The 17,414-nt window shown below is 37.7% G+C and overlaps 1 protein-coding gene across 2 annotated transcripts in view; it reads right to left on the bottom strand.

Moving 5' to 3' along the window:
- The window catches only part of LRRK2 (leucine rich repeat kinase 2), a 253,844-nt gene that overhangs the window by 196,260 nt on the left and 40,170 nt on the right, over positions 1 to 17,414 (bottom strand). For both annotated transcript variants that reach the window (XM_072654313.1, XM_072654315.1), the window contains exons 8-10: positions 11,489 to 11,608; positions 722 to 855; positions 562 to 641 (exon numbers count right to left, since the gene is read on the bottom strand). In XM_072654313.1, coding sequence (XP_072510414.1) covers positions 562 to 641; positions 722 to 855; positions 11,489 to 11,608 — 334 coding nt within the window. The remainder of the gene's footprint in view (positions 1 to 561; positions 642 to 721; positions 856 to 11,488; positions 11,609 to 17,414) is intronic.

Here is a 17,414-nt window from a genome sequence, read left to right as displayed (position 1 = left end):
GCTAAAATAAGTAAGGGATAAATAAGAAGTAACATATAGAAAGAGAAAGCACTAAAATTAAGAGGTAATGCGAAAGGCTTTCTGTGGAGAATGGTATTTTAACTGTGACCTGAAGGAAGCCAGGGAAGTCAGGAGGCAGAGAGGAAGAGGGAGAAGATTGCAGACAAGTGGAACTGTCAATGAAAATGCCTAGAGCTGAGAGATGGAATGTCTTATCTGAGGAACAGCAGAGTGACCAGTGCGCCTAGATGGATTATGATATGGTAGCAGTTACGGATGAAACTGGAAATGTAGTATTTGGAATGTTCACTGATTACTCAGAAGTCATTAGTTTACTAGAATTTCTGTTAAGAATTTAATCTTGCTAGTAACTGTTAAGTATAACTTTTGTTAACTAAGTTAGCAAATAACTTATTGAAGACACTGAGATCCAAACACTCTGAATCTACTTCTATCTCCAGAAAACTCTCAGATATACATAAAGAACTTCTACAGTAACATTAATCTTAGCAATAAATTTTACTTATTAACATTTATAAACATAAAATCATTACTACTGACTGGTCTTCTTCATCGCCAATATTTTCATGCAAACTGCTTTGGTATATAAGTAGACTGTTTAAAGCCCAGCATGCAGCCTCCTAGATTGAAAAAAAAAAGTTTATATAATTATATGAACAACGCTCAATCAATCTTAAAAGTGACTTTGTAGTAATCAAACCTGCACATCTGTGTTCTTTCTATGCAGTGTCAATGCTCTATAACTGGCTTTTAACCAGTATAATTTGTTGTCCTCCTCATCATCCTGATTATTTTTCTTTTCTTCTAAATCTTGGTTCAAAATAATAGTTTCAGCTTAAAAATAAAAGTACCATAAATTAGTTTTAATTTGGAGTGACAGCCAAGTTATTTCACATTTCAAAATTAATATAAAGTTTAACCTCTATTGATACACTACATGAATAAACAGTAAACACAAAACACAAAGCATTCAATGAATTATCTTACCACAATTGACACTTCACTCCTAGCATAAACTCAACTGTTTCACAATTCTTACATCAACCGCACATAGCAATAAATTATTTTTCCTTTCCCTCATTTTAAGTTGAACCAATGCTTATTTTAAATAAGATTATTCTTAAGTGGACAGTACTTAAATTGGCAACCCCAAAAAAGTTCATTATGATTTTAATTCAATGGCACTTATTTTTGGACATGGGCAATGGGAATTTATTTTGCTTGATCAGTGCTCTATCTATCTACCTATCTAGGTCTCATGAGTTACAAATATTATGTCTCCATGTAGGAATGTAAACAGTTCAACTTTAATAAATCCCTTATTTAATAAATCCTCCATGTTTACCTTTTTGTACTTCTCAAGTCTGAAAGCCAAATTTTCTATTCAATTCTGAACTTTTCATCAAGAATGCTTGAAAGTCCTCTATCTCATTGAATTTTCCGCTTCCTCCCTGAAGGATTATACGCAGTTTTGCTGGGTAGAAGATTCTTGGTTTTAATACTAATGTAGTGTAGAAACTGCTAAATCTTGTGCTATTCTGATTGTGTTTCCACAATGCTTGAATTATTTCTTTCTTTCTTTTTTTCATTCATTTATTTATTTATTTATTTTTGTATATTTTTTATTAATTTATTTAACTTTTAACATTCATTTTCACAAAATTTTGGGTTCCACATTTTCTCCCTTTTGCCCCCTCCCCCCACCCCAAAACACCGAGCGTTCTAGTTGCCCCTGTCTGCCAGTCTGCCCTCCCTCCCGCCCCACCCCTTCCCTTTGGAAGGCAAGCAATTCAATATAGGCCAGATCTGTGTAGTTTTGCAAATGACTTCCATAATAATAGTGTTGTGTAAGAACTAATTATATTTCCCTCTATCCTATTCTGTCCCCCATTACTTCTGTTCTCTCTTTTGATCCTGACCCTCCCCATGAGTGTTGACCTCAAATTACTCCCTCCTCCCCGTGCCCTCCCTTCCATCATCCCCCCCACCCTGCTTATCCCCTTATCCCCCACTTTTCTGTATCGTAAGATAGGTTTTCATACCAAAATGACTGTGCATTTTATTCCTTCCTTTAGTGGAATGTGATGAGAGTAAACTTCATGTTTTTCTCTCACCTCCCCTCTTTTTCCCTTCACTAAAAAGTCTTTTGCTTGCCTCTTTTATGAGAGATAATTTGCCCCATTCCATTTCTCCCTTTCTCCTCCCAATATATTTCTCTCTCACTGCTTGATTTCATTTTTTTTTTTAAGATATGATTCCCCTCCTCTTCAGTTCACTCTGTGCACTCTGTCTCTATGTGTGTGTGCGTGTGCATGTGCATGTGTGTGTGTGTGTTATCCCACCCTGTACCCAGATGCTGAATAGTTTCAAGAGTTACAAATATTGTCTTTCCATGTAGGAATGTAAAGAGTTCAACTTTTGTAAAGTCCCTTATGACTTCTCTTTGCTATTTACTTTTTCATGCTTCTCTTCATTCTTCTGTTTGAAAGTCAAATTTTCTCTTCAGCTCTGGTCTTTTCATCAAGAATGCTTGAAAGTCCTCTATTTCATTGAAAGACCAATTTTTCTCCTGAAGTATTATACTCAGTTTTGCTGGATAGGTGATTCTTGGTATTAGTCCTAGTTCCTTTGACTTCTGGAATATCCTATTCCACGCCCTTCGATCCCTTAATGTGGAAGCTGCTAGATCTTGTGTTATCCTAATTGTATTTCCACAATACTTGAATTGTTTCTTTCTAGCTGCTTGCAATATTTTCTCCTTGATCTGGGAACTCTGGAATTTGGCCACAATGTTCCTAGGAGTTTCTCTTTTTGGATCTCTTTCAGGCAGTGATCTGTGGATTCCTTGAATACTTATTTTGCCCTCTGGTTCTAGAATCTCAGGGCAGTTTTCCTTGATAATTTCATGAAAGATGATGTCTAGGCTCTTTTTTTGATCATGGCTTTCAGGTAGGCCCATAATTTTTAAATTGTCTCTCCTGGATCTATTCTCCAGGTCAGTTGTTTTTCCAATGAGATATTTCACATTATCTTCCATTTTTTCATTCTTTTGGTTTTGTTTTGTGATTTCTTGGTTTCTCATAAAGTCATTAGCCTCCATCTGTTCCATTCTAATTTTGAAAGAATTATTTTCTTCAGTGAGCTTTTGAATCTCCTTTTCCATCTGGCTAATTCTGCTTTTGAAAGCTTTCTTCTCCTCATTGGCTTCTTGAACCTCTTTTGCCAATTGAGTTAGCCTATTTCTCAAGGTGTTATTTTCTTCAGCATTTTTTTGGGTCTCCTTTAGCAGGGAGCTGATCTGCTGTTCATGCTTTGACTGCATGTTTCTCATTTCTCTTCCCAGCTTTTCTTCCACCTCTCTAACTTGATTTTCTATGAGCCCTTCTATGGCCTGAGCCCATTGAATGGGCTGGGATATAGAGGCCTTGACTTCTGTGTCTTTGCCTGATGGTAAGCATTGTTCTTCCTCATCAGAAAGGAAGGGAGGAAATGCCTGTTCCCCAAGAAAGTAACCTTCTATAGTCTTATTTCTTTTCCCTTTTCTGGGCATTTTCCCAGCCAGTGATTTGACTTCTGAATATTCTCTTCACACCCACTTGGCCTCCAGATCCTCCCAGCCAGCACTTGGGGTTTGAGATTCAAATCCTGCTTGCCAACCTCAGGGCTTTTGATGGGGGCAGGGCTCCTGTTCAGTGTGAGATTAGTTCAGCTGCTCAGGTGGGGGCAGGGCCACCTCTCAGGGCTCAGTTCCCTCAGGGGGTTTATGCAGAGACCTTCAACAATGGATCCGGGCTCCTGCCTGCTTAGGGAGCCCCGGTCTCCTCCGGTCTCCGCCATTGCCCCCCGAGGGGGCCCGAGCCATGGGGGCACCCTACTCCCCTCTTGACATGCCAAAGAGACCCTCCCACTGACCCCCACCACCTGTGGGCAGAGGGACCCGCATGGCCGCTGGAGATTCCATCCCTGAAGCCCGCTCAGATCTTTTCCTCTCGGTGCTGCGGCCGCGGCAGGGCTGTACTCAACTCCCAGTCCCGTTGCCCAGTCCGCGGCATGAAGGACCTTTTGCGAGAGGCTTGCAGGTCTCTCTGGAACAGAAATCTCCCTTGCTCCAATGTTCTGTGGCCTCCGGGTGCAGAACTCGCTGTGAGTTACTTTTTTGTAGATGTTCTATGGGTTGTGGGTTCGGAGCTACATGTATGTGCGTCTTTCTACTCCGCCATTTTGGCTCCGCCGCCTGAATTATTTCTTTCTAGCTGCTTGCAATATTTTCTCCTTGATCTGGGAATTCTAGAATTTGGCTATAATATTTCTAGGAGTTTCCCTTTTCACTTTCAGGAGGTGATCAATGAATTCTTTCCATTTCTATTTTATCCATTGGTTCTAGCACATCAGGGCAGTTTTCCTTGATAATTTATTGAAAGATGATGTCTGGGCCTTTTTTTTTTGATCATGCCTTTCAGGTAGACCAATAAGTTTTAAATTTTCTCTCCTGGATCTGTTTTCTAGGTCAGTTTCTCTTCCAGTGAGTTATTTTGCATCATCTTCTATTTTTTCATCCTTTTGGTTTTGTTTGATTGTTTGTTGTTATATCATAGAGTCATTAGCTTCCATTTGCTCCATTCCAATTTTAAGGAATTATTTTCTTCAATGACCTTTTGGACCTCCTTTTCCATTTGGTCAATTCTGCTTTTTAAGGCATTCTTCTCATTGGCTTTTTGGACCTCTTTTGCCATTTAGGTTAGTCTTTTTTTTTTAAGCTGTTATTTTCTTCAGCATTTTTTGGGTCACCTTCAGCAAGCTGATAACTCATTTTTCATGACTTTCTTACATCACTCTCATTTCTCTTCCTAAATTTTCCTCTACTTCTCTTACTTCATTTTAAAAATTCTTTTGGACCTCTTCCATAGCCTCTGACTAATTCATATTTTTCTTGGAGACTTTGGATATGGGAAATTTTATTTTATTGTCTACTGGTTGTATGTTTTAATCTTATTTGTCATCAAAGTAAGATTCTATAGTTGGGTTTTTTAACACTGTTTGCCCATTTACCCAGACAAATACTTCACTTTTTAACTGTTTGTTAAGGTAGGACTCTGCTTCCAGTATGAAGAATGTACTCCAGGGGTTTCAGAGATACTTCTAGGGGCCTGTAAATTTTCAGTTCTTCCAAGATTGTATGATCAAAGGAGAGGTACTTATTCCTTTCCTGGCCTGTGCTCTGATCTGTGAGTGACCACAAGCACTCTTTTCTGCCTTGGAACTGTGAGGAGGATTTCCTCTACACTGCTGCCACAAACTCTGCCACACCAGTGCTCCTCCTAACCTCAGGACTGCCAGCTAGGACTCTGACACAAATCCAAGCAGGGCAAAACAAGACAATCCTGCCTTGGCACCAGCAAAGAGATCCCTGCAATCCCACTCTGATTAGCCACTTGATTCCCCCATTGTCTGTGGGCTGAGAGTTCTGGAAGCAGTCACTGCTGCTGCTGCTGCCCCCACTGCCACTGCCACTGCCAATGACTCTATCACCCCAGGGCTGGGGCCAGCCTGCATTCTTTTCTCACCTGGTTTGGGACAGTCCTTTCCCACTGACCTTCTATGTTATCTTTGGCGTTTGCAGGTTTGTAAGTCTGGAAACTTCCACAGCTGCCAGTGATTCAGTCCCCTGAGGCCTGCTCTAACTCCCTCTATGCCATGAGGCCCATGCTACACTGCACTCTTCTCCCAGATCAGTGCAATAGATCTTTCCTGTCAACCATCCAAGTTGTCTTAGCCTAGAAATTAATTTCATGATATGATTTTGTGTGTTCTGAAGCTCTAGAATTTGTTTAGAGTCACTTTTTACAGGTATTTGGAGAGGTTTGGGGGAGAGCTCAAGCAAGTCCCTGTTTTACTTTGTTATCTTGGCTCCGCCCCCTACGATTTATTCTCAAAGCATGAGAGATTGTATTTTTAAAGTTTCCTTTAAATTACATCAAGACAGGGAAGGGGGAAGGAGAGGCAAGATGGCAGATGAGGGGTAGCTACTCATCTGCAATCTCTCAACATTTCCCTCAAACAACTTTAAAATAATATCTGAAATACAATTTGGAAGAGCAGAGTGAACAAAAGGGTAAGGTGAGATATTTCTCCAACCTAAAAAAACTTAAGAGGTCATCAGGAAAAGTATGGGGTACCTGGAAGGAGGCCTCTCCAGAACCCATACACATTGCTGTAGCAACTAAAGCCTCAGCAGCAACAGTAGTTTTGGAAGTTCTCAGCAAAAAGATAAGGGAGTTGAACCACATTGGTCAGAAAGAGATTATAGGGGCCACCTTGCTGGCACTGCGTACAGCTGGTTCTGACTGGGAAGTTTTTGGTCTACAGGCAGTTTGAGCTCACAGTTCCAGGGTAAAAAAGAGCAGTAAAGGTTTGTCTTGAGGGAACAGGAACCCTCAATACAGTACCAAAGCAAAGAGCAGGGCACAAGGGACCCTTCAGGAGAAAACCTCTCCCAGGATCATAGCATTTTGAACACACCAACAATTTGCAGACCTCTCCACCTCCCCCCACCTCTAAGTAGCTCTGAAAACAGCAGCATGAAAAAGTCTGAAGCTTGAATCAGTGTCTCCTCAGCCCCAAGTAAGCACAACCTAACTTAAACAACATTCAAAGTAAAAAAAAATAAAAAAACTGGAAAAATGAGCAAACAAAAAAAAAAAAATTCGGCATTACAAAGCTACCATAATAGCAAAGAAGACCAAGGCATAGAGTCAGGAAAAGATGTGAAAACAGCTACAACCAAAGCCTCAAAGAAATATGTCAACTGGACTAAAATCTAATTAGAATTCCTACATGAATTAAAGAAAAGTATGAGTCACTGCAGAAAAATAGGGGAAAAAATGAGAGTGATGCAAGAAAATTATGAATAGAGAATTCACAGCTTTATAAAAGAGGCACAAAAATGAAGAAAATAATACTTCAAAAACTAGAATTGGCCAAATGGTAAAAAGAGGTACAAAAATCCACCAAAGAGAATTCCTTAAATAGCAGAATTGAGCAAACAGAAAAGGAGGTACAAAAATTCACTGAAGAAAAGAACTCCTTAAAAAGAAGAATTAGTCAAATGAAAAAAGGACAAAATCTCACCGAAGAAAATATTTCCTTAAAAATTAGAACTGGATATGTAGAAGGAATGACTTCCTTCATGAGTTATCAAGAAACAACAAAACAAAGCCAAGAGAATGAAAAAAAAATAGAAGAAACTGAAACTGACCTGGAAAATAGATCCAGTAGAGGTAATTTAATAAATCAATGGATTACCTGAAAACCATGATCAAAGAAAAAGACTAGACATCCTTTTAAAAAAAATTATCAAGGAAAACTGCACCAATATTCTAGAAACAGGAGGTAAAATAGAAATTGAAAGAATCCAACAAACACCTCATGAAAACTCCTAGTAATACTACAGCCAAATTCCAGTGCTCTCCCAGGTCAAAGAGAAAATACTCCAAGCAGCCAGAAAGAAACAATTCAAATATTGTGGAGCCCCAGTCAGGATCACACAAAATTTAGTGGCTTCCACATTAAATTAGCAGAAGGCTTAGAATATGATAATCTGGAAAACAAAGGAACTAGTTTGATAACCATCACCTACAATTACCTATCTGGCAAAACAGTGTAATCCTTCAGGGGAACAAAAGGACATTTCATGAATAGAGGACATTCAAGCATTTTTATGAGAATACCAGAGCTGAATAGAAAATTCTACAATCAAACACAGGAGTCAAGAGAAGCATAAATATGTAAACATAAAAGAGTGATCAAGAGACTCAATGAAGGTAAGTTATTTACATTCCTGTATGGGAAGATGATATGCAAAACTCCTAAGAACTCTGTTACTATTAGGGCAGTTAAAAGGACTTTAAATAGGCAGAGGACATGAGTGCGAGCCAATTATGTTGAAATGTCCTCCAAAAACAAAGGAGTGAGAAAGAGGGGTGCACTGGGGGAAGGGGAAAGGGAGAGGCAGAAGTGGGGTTTATTTTCTTATATAAAAAAGGCTTGTAAAGAAGACGTTTTACAAGGGAGGGGAAAATGGTGATGAGGGAATGGTAGGTTATACTTGACCATCATTCTCACTGGCACTGGTTCAAAGAGGGAAGAATATAGAACTGTAACTTACCCAATAGAGAAATAGAAGGGAAAAGTGATAAGAGAAGGTGGAAGGTGAGGAAAAGGATGATAAAAAGACAAGCAGATTAAAGAAGGCAATAGTTAGAAGCAAAATACACTTTTGAAGTGGGATAGGATAAAAACAGAGATGAAGAAACAGAATAAAATGGGATGGAGGGAAATACTTGCTTAGTAATCATAATTTTGAATGTGAATGAGATGAGCTTACCCATGCAAAAGAAACAGGTAGAATAGAAATCAGAATCCAAAAATATGAGACACACTTGAAACAGACACACGCTCAGTTAAAATAAAGGGCTAGAGCAGAATCTAATATATACTTCAAATGAAATAAAAAAGGCAGGGGTAACAATCATGATCTCAGACAAAGCAAAAGCAAAGTCAGACCTAATTAAAAGAGATAATCAGAGAAACTACACCATGCTAAAAGGTACCATAGACAATGGAGTAACATGAAAAATTTTTGCAGCAAATTACTCTGATAAAGACTTCATTTCTCATATATAAAGTAAGTACAGAACTCAGTCACATTTATAAAAATAAGGGCTATTTCTCCATTGACAAATTGTGATGAAATTAATGACTACCCTCCTATTTTACTCCAATCAGTATTACTTTGCTAGTGATTTTACTGGTGGTGACTGATAGCAACGATCAATATATCAATATACTGTACCTACAATCAATATATATTTAGTCAATCAAATTAGCCAACCAATCAATATATATTTAATCTTAATATATTTATTAATATTATACATGTAATCAAGTAACATATTATACTTTTCAATATATAGTTAATCAATTAATCATGAAGTCAAATAAGATAGATTCCCATAAAAAGGACCTCAACCTCTTATAAAAAACTTCAAACCTTTCATGAAAGACCCCAAACTGTATTCTGCATAAGGAGATCACTTACTAAGAAGTTTACTTGTCTAATCATATGAAGCTAAGTAGTGACCTCTACCCTTTCCTCCTGCTGAGCAGGGGACCAAGCCCAGCATGACAGATGTAACTCAATTACATGGAAAGTCCCTTACTCATCCATTGCCCCTCCATCCTTGATTATCTCCACATCGCCCACCATAGCGAGATGGCTATGAGCTTTTGGGTAATGAATGACCCTGGTTACCAAGTTGTGGCTTGCAGTTCTCTTGGCCCTTGAGCTTATGCAGATGTTTTGACATGCACTCATCAGCCCAACCCCAGAAGCCTGCTCCTGATTTTGGAAGACTTCCTGGAAAGTCAAGTCTGTTAAGATCTGCTTGCATAACTATCTGTAAACCAATAGGATTCTGTATTTTGCATAGACCCACCTGGAGAGTTAAGGATAAGGTTAATCCACTAATCAGATTGTTGTTTTGCTCTGTTCTACCTGTATTGCCTGGGTATCAACATTGTAAAACTAAGGCCCTGGAGGAAGGGGGCATCTCAGATCATGAGGAAGGTCTAAGGTCTTATTCATTAAGGGAGGTCAGAACCCTTAAATAAATGGGTATTGGCTCAGAGTTCTGCCTCAGTGATTTTTCTTACAAATTTGACATTTCTGGCCTATAGTCAAAAGATAGAAACAGGCAGTTTTCAGGAGACTTATAAGAAAAAAATGCTCTAAATCATTACTAATTAGAGAAAGGCAAATTAAAACAACTCTGAGATACCACCTCACACCTATCAGAAATGGCAAATGATAGAGAGAAAGGCAAAAATAGGTACGCTAATAAAGTGCTGGTAGAGCAGTGAAGTGGTCCAACCATTCTTGAGAACAAGAAATTATGCCCAAACCATAAGCCTCTGAATACCCTATAACCACCTAGCAATACTGCTATTTTTGTATCCCAGAGAGATCAAGGGAAAAGAACTGTTTATAGCAGCTTTTTGTAATGGCAAAGAATTGGAAATTGATGGAATACTCATCAGTTTGTAAATGGTTGAGCAAGTTGGGGCTTATGATGATGACACAGGTGGTTTCAGAAAAACATGGCAAGATCTATATGAAGTGATGTACATGAAATAAGAAGACCTGGGAGGTTATTGCGCCAAGTAACAGCAACGATCACTGTGAAAGACTAGACTACTCTGATTAATACAATAATGAAAGGCGATTTCAAAGACACACAAAGAAAAAAATATCCACAGAGAGAACTGATGGACTCTAAGTGCACCCAAAGTAAAATGTTCTCATTTTATTTTTCTTGTTTTTAAAAAAAAAAAAAATGTGGCTAACAAGAAAATATGTTTTGCATGATTTCACATGTATAATTGATAGTATATTACTTACCTTTTCAATGGGTGGGGGAAGGGAGTTACAAGGAGGGAGAAAATTTGGAAGGCATACTTTAAGAAGAAAAGAATGTTTAAAATAAATAATAAATTTAAATTACATTAAGAAAACAAAACTACAACTTTCAAGAAGTCTTCCCTTTTAGCAGTAAGACATTTCTATTCATAAAAGATTTATCATATAAAGATCCCACATATCCTTTGGTATTCAATAAGATATTTCCTATGTCAATAATAAAAAAGTGAAGCATAGAAATGAGGCAAGTAGTCATTAGAATGTGAACTTCCCATGAGTAGGGATTATTTCATTATTTGTACTTGTAATGCCAGTGCCTAGCACAATCCCTTTACAAAGCAGATACTTAATTTTGATTGGTAACCATACATTTTATCTTTCTTCCCATTCTCATTTCTCTTTTGCACCCTCCCTCTCAAAACAAAATAAAAACAAACACTTGAAACTGATAAATTAGATGAATCTCGAAATGGTCTAACAAAGATGAGAACAAAAATGTAAGCAAGGAAAAGGCAGTTCTACATCCATTTTCCCACTTCTTCCCACCATTTAAAGGTAATGATAAAAATAAGAGCATCCTACAGAAAGGAGTCTAACAATCCAGAATCTACAAAAAAAAATAAGAGACTAAAGAAAGTGTTAGAAAACAATCTCGAAATGAAAGCAAAGAAAGCAACTAATATTCAAAGCCAAATTAAAGGAGGAAGTTTGAATAAATAAAATTGTTAAGATCACATCAAGCACAGAAATCAAAACTGCAAATTATTAGTATCAGTGGATTATTTATTGAAGCTTTGTTTCCTTGATAAACATCCCATGGACAGGGTTTTGAATTAATGGATTGCTCTTTGGACTGAAAAGTATACTACTACCTCTTTTTTTATGCACAAGATATTTTGATACTATGAAGAAAGCAAGACCAAATAAATCTTTAAGCATTTACTATAGAAGCTACTTTTTCTTTTTAAACACATCAAGGCAAAGTTTACTTACTGAGGAGAGTCAAACACTTTAGTGCGGCAGTCTGTAAGGCTGCATTTTCTGAATATTTTTTAACAGCTTTCATGATGACTTCATGAACCTCATTTAAAACCAGGATATTAAAGAAATTATCTAAAAACAAATTATAAGTTAAATTTGCATTAACAGAATTTTATATTTATCTGTAAATTATCACATTTAATCACAGGATGCTTATTCTTCTTCTTTTAAGGTCTTTACAATCAAGTAATACTTTTTGTAAAAATAGCTTCTCATGTTTCTATACTTTTTTTTGTAAATTGCTGCACATTTCCACCACTTATTTAACTAACTATGCAATGAAACTGAACAAGAGTAGTATTTTTCTTTCACTGCTCTTTCCATAGTCATAAAAAGTATAGTGCCTCATTGAACATAGGACCAATACAGAATCTTCTATTAATAATAGCTCACATTTACATAGCACTTGATGAAGCAAAAAGCACTTTAATAGAATTTAAAAATTTCATACTTAGAAGGAATTTTAGTGTACTTGCTTAATGGAAGGAAGTTCAAGTTCTAGTTCAAGAATTCTTTCTATAAAATGAGTCATTCCCCAAATTGACAAATGATCAAAAAATATGAAGTCAGTTCTCAGATAAAATAATCAAAGCTATCTATTACCATAAGAAAAAAAACCATTCTAAATCACTGTTGATTGGAGAAATGCAAACTAAAACAATACTTAAGTACTACCTCACACCTATTGCACTGGCTAATAGGACAGAAAAAGAGAATGATAAATGTTGGAGATGTGGAAAAATTGAGACATTATTGCTGATGGAGTTGTGAATTGATTCAACCATGATGTAGAGCAATTTGGAACTATGCTCAAATATTTACAGCAATCCTTTTCAGATGTCAGAGATGGAAATTGGGGTAATACCCATGAATTGGGGAATGGCTGAAAAATTTGTGGTATATGATTGGGATGAAATTATATTGTGATATAAGAAATAATGAGCTAGATTCTCTCAGAAAAAACCTGGAGAGACTTACCTGAACAGATGCAAAGTGAAATGAATATTGTATACAGTAACAGCAATATTATAAGATGACATGAATGGCTTAGCTATTCATGGCAATACAATGATCCAAGACAATTCTGAAGCACTTACCATGAAAAACACTATCCATCCTCAGAAAAAAAACTGATGGAGTCCGAATATAAAGCAAAGCATATCTTTTTACTTTATTTTTCCTGGGTTTTTATTTTGGTCTATAGTTGCTTTTACAACATGACTAATATGGAAGTGTTTTGCACGACTACACATTTATAACCTATATCAAATTTTTTGCCTTCTCAATGAGGGGAGAGGAGTGGAAGGGAGAAAATTTGGAACCCAGTTTTAAAAACATGGGCTCCTTGAGAAGGATTATCTTCATTATTTATATTTATATTCCCAGTTCTTAGCACAGTGCCTGACACATGATGCCTGTGTAATAAAAGCTAACTGACTTTGATCTGATGGGGCAGGGATGTGATATGTGAGATTTATAACTTTAAGATAGTCTTTGACAGTTGACTAGAAGACAGAATGGCATGGAAGATGAGGCAGGGAGCCTAATTAGAATATTATTGCAATAGTCTAGAATTCAGGGGTGGAGAATTTGCAGCCTTGAGCTACATGTGGCCCTCTTGGTCCTCAGGTGAAGTCCTTTGCCTGAATCCAAACTTCACACAACAAATTCTTTTATTAGAGGGATAGATAAAAGATGGTGAGGATCTGAAATAAGGGGTAGACTGTGCGAATGGAAAGAAGAGGATGTATGCAAGAAATTACAAGATTTGGCAACAGGATACATGGGGTAACTGCTCTCAGTCAAAGGAACCAAGGATGTCAACAGGGTTACGAAGTTGGGTGACTAAAAGGAGGGTGGGGCCCTCAACAGTAACAGGAAAATTCAGAGTGGTAAAGGTTGAGAGAAATGATAATGAGTTATTTTGGATGTGTTGAGTTTGAGATGCCGAAAGGAAAAGCCATCAAAATGTCAAATTAAAAGCTGGTAATGTAAAACTAGGAGACAGATTAGGACTGTTTATCTTCTGGAAGACAGATAGGTCTGGGAATCATTGGGGTAAAAAAAAAAAAAGAGAAGAGGATATAGAACACAGTGTTGGTACTCATCCACAATTAGTAGGCAGGACATGGACAAAAATCAAGCAAAAGTACTTCAGTTAGACAAAAAGAGTCAGACAAAAGAAGCAAGAGAGATCAGTCAGAAAATCCCATACAGAGAATTCAGGAGAATATGATTAAAAGTACTTTGAATATGATTTTAAAAAATGAAAAGAAAAAGAAAACATGAATATGATTTTAAAAAATGCTGTTCAGAGATCAATAAGGATAAGGATCAAGTAAAGATCATGAGATTTTTGCAATAAAGACAGTGATTTGAAGAGATTGGTTTCAGTTGAATGAAGAGGTAAGAAAACAGACTTTAAGAGCTAAAAAGAAGAAAAGAGGAAGCAAAGGCACTGATTATGTTTGCTCAAAGGGGAAATGGGCAAATGCAGATAAAAGACAACAAGTATAACAGTATCCAGTCAGTTTAAGAACTAGGCAGACTTGGGAGAGGTTGAAAATTAAAGTGCGGGGAGAGGAGGAAGAGATAAAGGCTTTTCCATAAAGTAAGCTGTCTCTGGATTATCTTCTCATACACCTTTTTGGGAAGAATGAAGAAACCAGCACAGAGTACTCATTGAGATAAGTTAGACTCTATCCTCTACCTAGTTAGAACTAGTCATAGAAATGAGATAACAGATTATTTCAGTTTCTCCCAGAACAGAAAGATGTTTAATTTGATATTTGATTAAAATGCAAGAATATACTCCATTCTAAAATCCATTATACTCATAAAAATGGAAAATTCTTCTGGTCCTCAGAAAGTAGACTCATTTGTATTCCAAGATAACAGTCAATGACTTTCTAGCATTGTGCAGAACCTGTTGGAGCTTTTGTTCTGTTGGCATAGCATGTGAGAACTCATGATCACCTCCAAAGTGTGACAAACATGGAAACTCATTTGGTATCTGGAGAGAAAATTATTTATTACCATTCACTTTAGGACCTCTGCAACCTAGTTACTTTCAGTGACATTTCAGTGTTATAACACAGAGTCTGGGTTATGGAGTCAGAGACAAGAAGACTACAGTTCTGCATTACACAGATTTATTGAATAAATTTAAACACTTCTTCCTAAGAAGAATTTTCTGTTTTTATGACTTAGATCATGAGCTCTTTGGGGTTGCTGCTGCGTGACCAAGGTAAAGATGACATTGAGAGGGGCTGGATTGCCACCTTCACTACTGCTAGGCAATCATACTGCATATCTCCCTAATCCCCAAACTGATCTCATTAGAAATATAAGACATATAAGTTGGGACTATGTGGTGAGGGGCTTTAATACCAAAGAGATCAGTATATATCTGGTCTCAGAATAAACATACAGCCATAGCAGTTTACCAAGGAGGTAGTTAAATGGTCAGATAGGCACTTTAGGGAAATAAATTTGACAGCTGTATGGAGGATATACAGGAATGAGGAGAGACTCCAGGCTGAGACACCAATTAGAAAGATATTAGTCAGTGACAGTATTGGTAGCCATGCTGGTGACAGCCCAACTCCTCTCAGTAATATCTTCACCTTGACAAAGCAACAGCCGCCCCAAGAGATGGGAACCCAGATAATCACTGGGAATACATTTCTGCCCTTAAGGATCTCACAATCTAATAGGGGAAACAACATGTAAAAAAAAGGTAAGAATGTGTTAAATAGCAATAATTAATAGAAGGAAGGGAATTAAGAGGGATTAGAAAAGGCTTCCTGTAAAAGGTAGGATTTTAGGTGGAACTTGAAGCAAGTCAAGGAAGCAAGGAACTGAGACTTCACTGCTACTAAGCAATCCTGCTGCACCTCCCAAATCAACTCACTATCCCACACTCCACTGCAACTCTTCCTAACCTTTTCATTCCTTCTCAAACCTCCCATGGCTCCTGTTCCCCTTGCCTCATACTTTACAGAAAAAAATGAGGTGATTCTCCATGAATTCCCTCTTCTCCCCTCTTCCTTGTCTACCAGCACTCAGGTGCCTTCTGCCACTCTCTCCTTCACCCGTCTCTTCCTAGACCTATTCCTTATCAAGGCTAACCTCACTACCTGTTCAAGTAAGCCCATTGTTTCCTGTCTCCTCCAACAAACTGTGGGCCCCAATCTTTCATGTATTTTCAATCTCTCCCAGTGTGCCAGATCCTTTTCTACTGCCTGCAAACATGATCATGTCCTCTAAGCAGAAAAACCCTCAACTGATCATTCCATCCCTGATAATTTTTGTCCTATTCCTCTTCTACCCTTTGTAGCTATATGCTTTGAAAAGTTCAGTTACAATAGGTGCCTTCACACTTTCTTTCCTCTCACTCTCTTCTTAACTCCTTATAATCTGGCTTCCAACTGAGTTTTTTCTCTCCAAAGTTACTAATGATCTCTTATTTGCCAAATCCAGCGGCCTCTTTCTCAATCCTCAATCTTTTTAACCTCTCTGTAGCCTTTAACACCACTGATCATTCTCTCCTCCTTGATACTCTCTTCTGTCTAGGTTTTGAGAATACCTCTCTCTCCTGGTTTCCCTCCTACCTATCTGACCACTCCTCTATTTCCACTGCTCGATCCTCCTCTTGATCATGTCTTCTAATCATAGATGTCCTTTGTCCTCTTCTCTTCTTCCTTTATATTACTTCACTTGGTCATCAGATCAATATCCATGGATTTAATTACTGTTTTTAAGCTGATGATTCTCAAATCTACCTTATCTGCCTCAATCTCACATCTCTACTACCTTTCAGACATCTCAATCTGGATGTCTGGTAGACATCCTGAACTCACTATCTTTAACACAGTACTTCTTATCTTTTCTCCTAAATGCTCCTTCTACCCCCTTGTACCTTCTCTATTGGCATGGAAAATAACACCATCCTCTGCCTCCCCCCCCCACATCATTTAGGCTTGTAACCCTTTGAGTCATCTTGGATTTCTCTTTATCTCTCAGCCCTGGTGTACCAGCTGTTATTGATTTTGCCTTTGCAACATCTCCTTGAATGTGATGTGTTCTCTCCTCTGACACTTCTACTACTCTAACACAAGCTCTCATCACCTTGTATCTTGATTATTGAAATAAAATGTTGGTGGTTCTGCCTGCCCCAAGTCTCTCCCACTCCAATTCCATTCTGATGATATCTTGGTCTCTGTATCTATCTATCTCTGCCTCTCTCTCTCTCTCTCTCTCTCTCTCTCTCTCTCTCTCTCTCTCTCTCTCTCTCTCTCTTTCTCTCTCTCTCACACACACACACATACACACACACACACACACACACACACAATGCCACCTCAATAAAGTACAATAGCTTCCCATTGGCTCCAGAAGCAAATATAAAATGCTGTATTTGGCATTCAAAGCCCTTTATAACCTGGCCCCTTCCTACTTTTCCAGTCTTCTTGTCCTTACTCCCTGACATGTATTCATGGACTTAGTGACACTGACCTCCTACCCATTCTAGGAACAAGACACTCCATCTCTCACCTCTGGGAATTTTCTGTGGCTATCCCCCATGACTGGAACATTCTCCCTCCTCCACTCTGACTCCTGACTTCCCTGGCTTCTTTAAAGTCTCAACTACAATTTCACCTTTACAGGAAAACTCCCCTAACCACTATTAAATTCTTTCCCTCTTTTAATTATTTCCTATTATCCTGTGTATATACATATATATGTGTATGTGAATATATATAAACATATATACACCATACATATAAATATAAACATATACACACTCTATATACATATAGAAGAACAACACATTTGTATCAAATCCTTTAGTAAAGTCTGTCATCTAAAAATCTTT

The sequence above is a fragment of the Notamacropus eugenii genome, chromosome 3 (genome assembly GCF_028372415.1).
Source record: "Notamacropus eugenii isolate mMacEug1 chromosome 3, mMacEug1.pri_v2, whole genome shotgun sequence".
NCBI classification, from domain to species: domain Eukaryota; kingdom Metazoa; phylum Chordata; class Mammalia; order Diprotodontia; family Macropodidae; genus Notamacropus; species Notamacropus eugenii.
Note: the sequence above shows the minus strand (reverse complement) of the source record. Positions and strands in the feature narration are given on the sequence as shown.